Source organism: Portunus trituberculatus, chromosome 31 (genome assembly GCF_017591435.1).
Source record: "Portunus trituberculatus isolate SZX2019 chromosome 31, ASM1759143v1, whole genome shotgun sequence".
Lineage (NCBI taxonomy): Eukaryota > Metazoa > Arthropoda > Malacostraca > Decapoda > Portunidae > Portunus > Portunus trituberculatus.
In genome coordinates, this window is record NC_059285.1 from 1,326,622 (window position 1) to 1,336,621 (window position 10,000).

The 10,000-nt window shown below is 48.2% G+C and overlaps 2 protein-coding genes and 1 non-coding gene across 7 annotated transcripts in view; 2 read left to right on the plus strand and 1 right to left on the minus strand.

Annotated features, from left to right (window-relative positions):
- LOC123511501 overlaps window positions 1-7,480 on the plus strand; it is a 19,897-nt gene extending 12,417 nt beyond the window's left edge. For both annotated transcript variants that reach the window (XM_045267453.1, XM_045267454.1), the window contains exons 6-9: window positions 2,492-2,633; window positions 3,333-3,393; window positions 3,860-3,990; window positions 5,239-7,480. In XM_045267453.1, the coding sequence (XP_045123388.1) occupies window positions 2,492-2,633; window positions 3,333-3,393; window positions 3,860-3,990; window positions 5,239-6,713 (1,809 nt within the window). In that variant the 3' untranslated portion in view covers window positions 6,714-7,480. The remainder of the gene's footprint in view (window positions 1-2,491; window positions 2,634-3,332; window positions 3,394-3,859; window positions 3,991-5,238) is intronic.
- Window positions 7,481-7,574: 94 nt separating this feature from the next.
- On the minus strand, window positions 7,575-7,647 carry Trnav-cac. The gene has a single exon. It is a non-coding gene; the product is annotated as a tRNA-Val (tRNA).
- A 550-nt stretch (window positions 7,648-8,197) lies between these two features.
- Window positions 8,198-10,000, plus strand: part of LOC123511502 — a 2,867-nt gene continuing 1,064 nt past the window's right edge. The window contains exons 1-2 of one of the 4 annotated variants that reach the window (XR_006676850.1): window positions 8,211-8,245; window positions 8,499-8,583. Coding sequence is in view for 1 of the 4 variants with exons in the window: in XM_045267455.1 (XP_045123390.1) it covers window positions 8,226-8,245; window positions 8,499-8,553 (75 nt within the window). In the remaining 3 variants the exon portion in view is untranslated. Of the gene's footprint in view, window positions 8,246-8,498; window positions 8,584-10,000 lie in introns of all 4 variants that reach the window. The other 3 variants (XM_045267455.1, XR_006676849.1, XR_006676848.1) reach the window with 3 other exon arrangements.

The following is a 10,000-nucleotide window of genomic DNA, read 5'->3' on the forward strand; positions in this document are numbered from 1 at the left end:
GACAACATCAGGCAGGAGGTGGTTGTGATGCAGCGTGTGTCGTGTGCTGTGTGGTGGTGTCAGCAGCTGTAGGTGTGGTGGGATGGAGCGCCCTACCCGTGGCGGGGCGTGGGAGGCCCGACACTGAGTCTGGATGTGCCTGTGTGGTGCTTTTTTTTTCCATGAGTGCTACATTCAAGTCGAGTACTGAGTGGCAGCTGACGCGGAGGGTGCACGGGGCTCCTAGGGCGAGCCAGTGTCGCGCCTCGTATCTTGGTAGGTGCGGAAGGCGCCGTGCGACCCTTCTTCCCACTGCCGCCGCCCGTCATGAAGGTGCTCGCCTTCACGCTGCTCCTGCCGCTGCTACTGTCCATCTGCTTGGAGCACGCTGCCTCTGTGAGTCCCTCCCGTGCCACTGCCGCCCACTGGCTGTCTAGACCAGTGACGCCGCCAGGGTCGTGCTCCCCTGGCCCTCGATGTCCTTAGGTGCAGGGAGCCTTGCTCGATACCCTGCCAATGTCCCCATGACACAGACAGGGCGCCTGGCCCCACACCCTGCCAATGTCCCCATGACACAGACAGAGCGCTTGGCCCCACACCCTGCCAATGTCCCCATGACACAGACAGGGCGCCTGGGCTCACACCGTGTGGGGTCCCACAGGTACCCCATGATGTGCCACACAGGGTGCTTGTGTCCCCCACCGCACAGGGGATGCCTGGCAGTCCTGCCTGAGGTCAGGGTGATGGGGGCAGTGCTGTGGTCTGGCTGTGGGTTACACACACAACACAACACTGCGTAATCAACACTTAGTGCGGCATTAGTTTCGCCCCTGTAGACGCGACCACGGTGACACCGCCACTCACTGATGCCTTCACTCTCTCAGTGGTCTCCAGATACCTGTCTTCGTCTTGCTCTGTAACAAGCGGCAAGCTAACCTTGTACTTGCGCCACAATCCTCCGTTATGAGACACAGGATGATCTGAATGAAAATAATCTAAAGTCTCACAACCAGATAACAGATTTGGTAGAAATGAAGTGATTTTGCTGCACGTTTTAAAGCAGGACACGAATACGTGCTCCAGTCAGTAAGTGGGAGCATCAGTCAGTGGTAGCGTCACCTTACTCGTGCGCCCTCGGCTGGTGAAGCAGAGATGTTGACGGAGTAGTCACTGACTCTCGGCGACACAGAAGGCAGCCACGCAGTGCCGAGAGTAGTATGCAGCAGCAACCTGCAGCCTCTGTGTCTGTGTTCACGGCACACTGCACATGTGCACATCATCACTTGGTGTACTGTTTGTAGCAACTTGTTTGTTTATTCATTTATTTATATCACCTTGTACTCGTAGTTTTTAATTTTTTTTATAAACATATCATTTATTTGTGTAAGGCAAATAATAAGTTTAGAGTGTGTCAAGAAGTGTACCTATCTGTGTGGCAGAGGCGGCGCTGTCTGCTCGCCAGTGAGAGCCGCCCCTACATGGTGGACGCAGGTGTACTGTTGTTGTTCAATAATGTATCAAGGAATTCGTCATGCGTCCTCATGTTGCAGAAAAGACACATTCTCATGCAGCGTGCGATTAGCGGTGCTGCAACACTTACTGCACAGGGCTTGTGTCGCCTCTCATCACTCAAGACCATACTCTGAGACACTTCTGTCCGCGCCTCCGTGCATTACTTTGTAAAGGCTCTAGTTGAAGTGGCGCGGTTCTAGCAACGTATTAAAATTCCTACGTCATTAACAGGAGAAATACTCTTGAGAACCCGGCTAATCATTTCTATGACCTCTGGAAATAGTCGCGATGAGAGAGCAAGGCGTTTCTGCATGCGTAGGAGCCTCAGTGATCAGTGTATAGTTTTGTTTCCGCAGTACTGTCATATTTACTGTATGTTGCTGCTTTACGTGTGTGTTCCTCACGTTCCAAACAATCATCGAATATCTTGATGGGATTCCCTAGAATGGCGGTTCCCTGTGAATGTTTTCTTAAGACACTTCTGATACTGATTAGTCTAAATTAGAAAGGAAAACAGTCACACCCTGTAATTATTTGTTTTCATGTAACATTACACATCTTTATATCTGTTTGCAATTCCTTGGGAATCAATTCATTGTTATTGATTAATAGCTTCTTATACTTTGGTATCAGCATCATCACTCACACAGCAGCGGAAGGAACACGACAAACGCCATAGATGTTATTTGCTTGGAGAAGTTCATTATAGACAGGCAAACAGTGTGCTTGCTTCACCTCACAGCGCCTATGTCACAGCTGAGATTGACTCACGGCGGGACATTCACCGCACTTGCCTGCAGGTAGGGAGTAATAAACACATGGTTGCATGGCCTCCTGGCTCGCCGCGGGCCTTGATGCAATGTATCTGCCATTACCTTCCCAACGCTTTGATATGGCGTTACCAGGTCTGCTCTCTGCGGGCGTGGCGTGCAAGGCTGCGCTACCTCGGCCCTGCAAGCTGGTGTCGCGCCTCCACAATGACGCGGGGCTGTTGTTCCAGGTGTGTAGGTCTGGCGGGTCTGGTGTGGTGGCGGGACACTGCAACACCACCAAGTGTGAAGACGACTGCCGTGACAAGCTCTGCACATCCCCCACCCATTGCTCCTGCCCCGAGGGATGGACTGGCGCTCTCTGTGATGCCCGTGAGCGTAACTGTGTGTGTGTGTGTGTGTGTGTGTGTGTGTGTGTGTGTGTGTGTGTGTGTGTACGCTCCTACCCCTCATTCTGGTACCATTGCCCGTCAGAAAGTCCGCTACCCTCACAAAGGTCTCAGTCAGCTTTCCCCTCAACGAACACACTTCACTGGCGAGAGACGTAGGGGTGTTCACCACGCGGACCTTCTTTATCTCTTTCTTTATGGATCCGAATGCTATTCCCTGCCACCCAATCATCCAGTCACTGTCTTCCGGTGCGCTTCCTTTCATCACCTGAGGCTTTGTCATCTCACACGGACTGTTTTCAAAGACTATAGTCATGAGTTGGGTTCCCGAGTGTGTGTGTGTGTGTGTGTGTGTGTGTGTGTGTGTATTGTGGTTATATTTTCCCTTTCACTACACTTGCATTGCTTTCATAAGGACGTTAGACTGAAGCTGGGATGGAGTGAAGTGAAGTCGCTAGGACAACAAGCCTCATACATGATTTTTTTTTTTTTATTAATTCCACATTTTTCACATTGATTCATTCACTTATTTTTCCTTTGGTGATGTACGTACAGTAAAGTGCGTATCAAATAAACACTGGGCTTCTTGTGTGTGTGTGTGTGTGTGTGTGTGTGTGTGTGTGTGTGTCATAGTGGTAAGAAAGTAAGGCCTGTCTAAATCACTCCTTTTCCCCATGGCCAGCTTTGTGTGGGCCGGGCTGCAGCACCGAGCATGGTTATTGTGGCGTGCCAGGAGAGTGCAGGTAAGTGTGTGTGTGTGTGTGTGTGTGTGTGTGTGTGTGTGTGTGTGTGTGTGTGTGTGTGTGTGTGTGTGTGTGTATTTACCTAGTTGTATTTACCTAGTTGTAGTTTTACAGGGCCTGGGCTTTATGCTCGTGTGGCCCCGTCTCCATATCTACACTTATCCAATCTTACTTTAAAAGTGTGCACACTCGTTGCAGACAACTTGTGTGTGTGTGTGTGTGTGTGTGTCAAATTCGTGTCCATCAGCCTTCCGTTCAGCGTCTTCCCTTCAAGTACTATTATCATATGATCTGATCTCTGAATAAAACTGTTGCTTTCTTTTTTCACACACCACACACTTCACACTCTAGCAGAAGGAAAGTAACACTTCGCTTCTCTGTGGAAACGCAACCAGCTGAGTGACTAACGAGAGTTTACTTTACTTACTCGGCTTTGAGAGAGTGACAAGTTTGCGTTACACTGCAGGTGCGAGGTGGGCTGGTGGGGTGCGCGATGTGACCTGTGTTTCCCGTACCCCGGCTGCCAACACGGGACATGCAAGCAGCCGTGGCAGTGCGTGTGTGACCCAGGCTGGAGCGGCGATCTGTGTGACACTCGTAAGTATCTGGCAAAACAGCATAACCTTTTTGGCCTTTCTTTAGGTATTGACTCTCTCAGTGGGCTCTTTTGTTACCCTAAGCCAGTACCCCCTTTCCTTAACCCCTTCAGTACCATGACGCGATTTCATATTCATTCTGCTTACTATTTGGTGATTTTATACAGCTTCAGAAACTTATGTGGGGATTGAAATAGTGAAGACTGTGGCCATTACTCTTCTGACCTCCATAAACCCTTCCTAACGTAAATAAAATTGTCTAATCATACCCAAACTCATGGTAAAAAAAAAAAAAAGTGTTCCAGTACTGAAGAAATTAAGAAGGAGAAATACAATGGTTAGGATCTTGAGGACTTCAACCACTCTTAATTGTTATGTAGCTTATAGGATATGCAGATCTAAAAAATCAAGCTAATCCAGTCCCAAAGAAGAGGAGGACAATCTAAGGAGTGCTATTTAATTATAACTTGTGGAGGAAACTTAGTCACTGGTGTTGGAAATGTGAAAAAAAAACGAGAGAATAACGGCGGAACAGTATATATGGAAGTAAAATCAGCAATTGAATTAAACTAGGACAGGTAGGGAAGGAATAAGGTAGGACGAGTGCTGGGTAGAGTGGGTAATGGAATACTGAAATGGTGCGTGGCGCCAAGAAGTGCTGTAAAGAGACGCACGTCATCCCTATAATGATCATATTCTGAAACACCTCTGCGCCGCACCTCCATGCACTATATTCCAAATTACTCTAGTCTAGTGTAATTTTAAAGCTACAAGAGTTTATGAATGTGTCTTTACGTTTTTAGTGACATTTAAAATTTTCTACATTATCTATAGAAAAAAAAAAGCATTCTTGTAACCTTCGAAAATAGTCATGGTGGGAGAGCAGTGTCTGTCAACAGGAGGATTAGTTTGGTGAGTGCAGTTGCCTTGTATCATTTTGTCTTTCGCGTCCTCTCCCGCACGGCCGCGCCATTGCTGGGAGGAACCTCAGACTGTCCCTCTTCCAATGTTTCCTACCAAGTGGCTGGCGTCAGTGAAATGGTTTAGGTTCAGATCTCTTCAGTAATATCTCCTTGATTCTGTTTAGCAAATCACATTGACACACCTCACTGTGTAGATGAGAAGTCAATAAATAAATGTGGAATACTGTGTTGTATTATTGTGGGGACTCTCTCTCTCTCTCTCTCTCTCTCTCTCTCTCTCTCTCTCTCAGCGATTAGCATTTCTTTTCTCTCTCTCTTCGTGGCAGGTGAGGCGCCAGAAGGATACAACAGAACAAGAGAGGATGACGGGTGGGCAGCAGATGTGGAGTGTGGCTGTCTCAACGGCGGCACCTGCGTGGAGGCCAAGCCACCCCTCAACTATACGTGCTCTTGCCCTGCTCTCTTCACTGGCCACCACTGTGATTACCTGGCGCGCCCCTCATCCCCCCGCATGATAATTTCTGGAGGTGGGGCAGGTTCTTCCCTGCAGGAGACCGAACAGCTGGATGATGTTAAGGAGAAGGAGGAGGAGGACCCCAAAGCCACGCGACGCCGCTTACTACAGAAACACGCTCGTATTTCCTTCAGGCCTGTCAAGCCTGGATCTGGGGCAGGGAGAGGGGCGGGGGAGACGACAACTTCGCCTCCTGCCGTGGGGGAGAGGAAGCTGCTGCCGCTGCCCGTAGTGCTCCCCCGCGTCACTGAGATGTCGCCTCCGGCCCTCCTGCCCAGCCTGCGCAAACACAAACCTATCCTGAAGCAGCCGCTCGCCACCTCGCTCACCACGGGCAGTGCGCAGGATCCCGCACGCAAGAACTTCATTCCCAGTGCTCGCGGCGGCAACGTCCCCGCGCGTCCCCGCTTGGTGCAAGTCCTCAACTCACAGCGGCGCCCCATCCTGGTGAGCCTCCCCGCACCACCACTCACGCTGGGCCCCAACACCCCTCCCACCACGCCCGCAGCCCCCACACCCCATACATCTGACGTGTCCCTCACCCACTCCTCGCCTTCTCTCCCCCGGACCACCAGACCCACCACCGCTGAGCCACAAGGCCCAATCAACCTGTACCCAATGAAGATCACCACCCCGCCCCCGCACCAAACGGCACAGCGTCCCCTAGTCCTGGCCACTACTACCACCGCCGCCAGAAGCACCAACAGCAACAGAAGCAATAGTAGCACCAACAACAACAACAAAAGTAGCAACAACAGCAACAGTAGCAGCAGCAGCAGCAGCAGTAGTAGTAGCAGTAGCAGCAGCAGCAGCATCAGCAGTAGCAGCAGAAGCAGCAGCAGTAGTAGCAGTAGCAACATCCCCAACGTCACCTCACGCCCTTGGCCTAGAGTGGCGCTGTGGCCCCCAGCACGGCGTCCTGGGGGCATCCCAAGGCGACATGGAGTGCAGGGGCTGTCTCCCAGGCCCAGAGTGGACGTAGCCGCCTTGGTGAGTGTGACCAATGGCCCCCAGGAGGAGGCCCACGAGGCATCGGGAACTGAGAGGCTGGAAACACTCCGACCTCTGCATCGAGAATTAGAATCCCAGAGAGCTCTGGCTGGACTGCCAGATCGCAGAAATATTCCGTCAGGGTTCGAGGACTTCCATATTCCTGCTGCCAGGAACATCGCGGCAACGTACTACGAGGAAAACGTGAACGGCCGTGTGCATATTGGAGATGTGAGCAGGGTGGACTCTCCTGCGCGGGAGATTATGGACGCTTTCATAGAGCTAAAGAAAGTGTGACTCACTCCATCTCGCCTCACCTCACCACACATCAACCGAAGAGGTTCATTTAGAAATTACGAGACTGCTGCTGGCGTACTCACAATTGGGGCTGCAACCTGCTGCAGCGTTGTGCACACGTAGTCTTCTTGTCGCAGACGTCTTGTAACAGTGCTGGATTGTATGTGGAGTTGCCTTGCCATGGCTAACCACACCGGGCCGTGGCGCGCTGGCTTCAGGCACAATACAACCTCACCTTCAGACAAAACATTCCAATATAACTGATTCGGTGTAGGAATTTACATTATTATACTTCATTCACTCTAGCAATTACTTATTTCAATGTTATAATCTACTGATAAGCGCGCCGCGTGTGTAGAGAGAGAGAGAGAGAGAGAGAGAGAGATGGGCATGTAGTTTCATTAAAAAGTAAGCCACCACATGTCGGTAAGGCAATATCTAGAAAAATATCAGTCACTTTTCCATTTCACTGGTTAAGAGGCCGTGTTGTGGACAGTTCCTGCACGTATACAGTGGGAAGTAGTTTTCCTACCTTTATTTCTAAGACATGTGACATTTATTATTATTTCCATTTTTTTTTTTTTTATTGTTTTATCTTTATTCTTTTCATGGCTAGAGCTTCCTCTGACGTGTATCATGGGTTGCCTTCTTCCTCTCTCCCTCCACATCCCCTTCCACGCTTCTCATTCCTTCTCCCGCCTCCCGATCTCTCTCTCTCTCTCTCTCTCTCTCTCTCTCTCTCTCTCTCTCTCTCTCTCTCTCTCTCTCTCTCTGCATATTCAGAAGAATATAACACACACACACACACACACACACACACACACACACACACACACACAAATGAAAAAAAAAAAAGAAGAGTGTTTCCGCCCGGGATCGAACCGGGGACCTTGCGCGTGTGAGGCGCACGTGATAACCACTACACTACGGAAACTTGTTCATGAGGAGTTTGTACTATAGAAATTCCAAGTATTTTTCAATATCTTCAACTTTTTTTTTTTTTCTCTTTTGTTTTCCCTATTGTCATCATTCTTGTAATAAGTGTTCACTGCTACGGTAAAGAGAGACAGGAAATAAGTATTGATAATGAAACTCACAGTTATAGATTGTGTGTAGTGATGAGAATGTGTTTGTCAGAGACTCAGACAGCCCCTGTGAATGTCTGTAAGTGCTGCCACCTCACCCAACAGGTTAATCTAGGAACCTGGGGCACATTGTCAGCCTCTGGTCTAAATAATCATTTGTTTTGTTGTATGTTCATGGATTAAATATATAGAATCATTCTCCCACGCAAATGTCCTTATTTCGAGTTAAAACAAAAGAGACAGAGGACATCATATTCCAAAGAAAAGATAAAAATATGAAAAGATACGCCCCCGGGTGGGCTCGAACCACCAACCTTTCGGTTAATTTCAAGCCTCCGTGGCACAATCGGTTAGCGCGTTCGGCTGTTAACCGAAAGGTTGGTGGTTCGAGCCACCCGGGGCGTGTGTTTTATAGTGCAAGGAAGCCATGGGTAAGGAGGCGGTCAAGTTAGATATTGCGTTTTTTTTTTTTTTTTTTTTTTTTTTATAGGAAAGTTGATTTTTTCGTTAATATTCTTTCATGGTTAGTATGTCTTCTGGGTAGCCTACAACTATTAGTAGTATGATAATTGTTTCCTTTAGTATTTGTGATTAGTCATTATATATACTATTGTTCGTTATTCATCCATAATTCTTTTTATTGCTGTAGTAATAGTGTTTAGTGGTAACGATAGGAGGTGACATAACGATCATTACACAGGCTAATGATGCAGATCTACCGACTGGCTGCAGTATTTGTGGTGGAACTCGTTATGGTGAGCAATGTATGTGGATGAGTGCGTGTGGTGAGTATAGAATCTCTACCGGTACTGGATACTAGAAATGGCTTCAGGAAGTTAGCTATTGTGCGTACGTGTGGCGTGGCGTGGCGTGTGGCGTGGCGTGGCGTGGCGTGTTAGTGACCGTTAGCCGAGGGATGTTCAGTGTGTTGAGGTGTGTGGGTGGAGGGTTTGTCGGTGATGGTGATAGTAGTGATGGCAGCTTTGATGATGACGATAGTTGTTCGACGCGTAGTGGTTCTTCAAGCTGTTGTGCTGCTCTCTGGTGGTAGTGGTAGCTGTGGTGTTGACTACATGCTTAGGTGGCTAGTTCTGATGTGGTTGACAAGTTAAGGCTCCTTCACATGCATTACTATATCAGTTCAGTGTCCGCTCAGTATTTGTGGAGAAAGTGGTTGTGGTGTGTGGGTGTAGGCGTTAGGCGTGGTTGTGGATGTGGAGATGTGGGTGTCGTTGCCACAAAAATGCATGATTAACTAGTTGCTCATCTCGGCTGGATCGAAATTCTCCTGTTTTGTGTTGTCAAATTAACAGCAGTCTCAAACTATTTGGAAACAATTGTTCGATCAATGAACCTTTACAAGTAATAGTCTTCTATACGTATCTTTTTTATTATTTTTTCATTCTTCATGTTCACTTTTTCATCAGCTTATGCTCAGCGTCATCATAAAAAATCGTGGTATCGTTGTCCGTACAACGCCTAAACTCTTAAAAACAGACGTCATTGAAGTGTCATGGGTTTCATTGACACTGAACGTGCACGTATAGTACTGATTCGTTACTGGTGTGAATGAGCTTTAATGGACTATAACTGTTGTAATGGAAGCGTGCTTGGGTGGTGTGATAATAGTGGTGTGGTGGGGTGTAGTGTTTGGCCGACTGTGTAGCTTTGATTCTGAATATTTAATGCGCTGGGTTCATAACTGGTGCATAACACTAGTATTGGGTCTGTTGGTGGGTGGAGGGGAACAGTGGGAAGAGGTCTCCCCGCTTCATTTGGGAAGCCTGTTCCAGGCTTTAGTGGTACATGGAAAGCATGAGTGCTTTTACGTGTTAGTATGATGTTAGGCTATGTTTGATATGCTTGGTTGTGTTACGAAGTAGGCACGTACGTTGTCTGGGTCCAAATCGACCATTGTATGTTCTGTGTAGGTACTGCAGTCCTGGCTCAATGTCAGCGTGATTATTGGTGATTTTGTAATCGGGTATAGTAAGTGTTTGATTTTGTGTGGTGGAGTGATGGTATAATGTGGCTGTGTGGTGATGGTGGTTGTGGAGATGGTTAGCTTGTGTGGCAGTGGTTAGGTTAGAATTTTCCTGCTTCTATATTTCGATCTATGTATTACCTGAACTCCCTTAAGAGGTTTCAAGACATTTATACCATTCTTTTGGCCAATTCTCTAGTCCCTGTTCTGGGACTGGC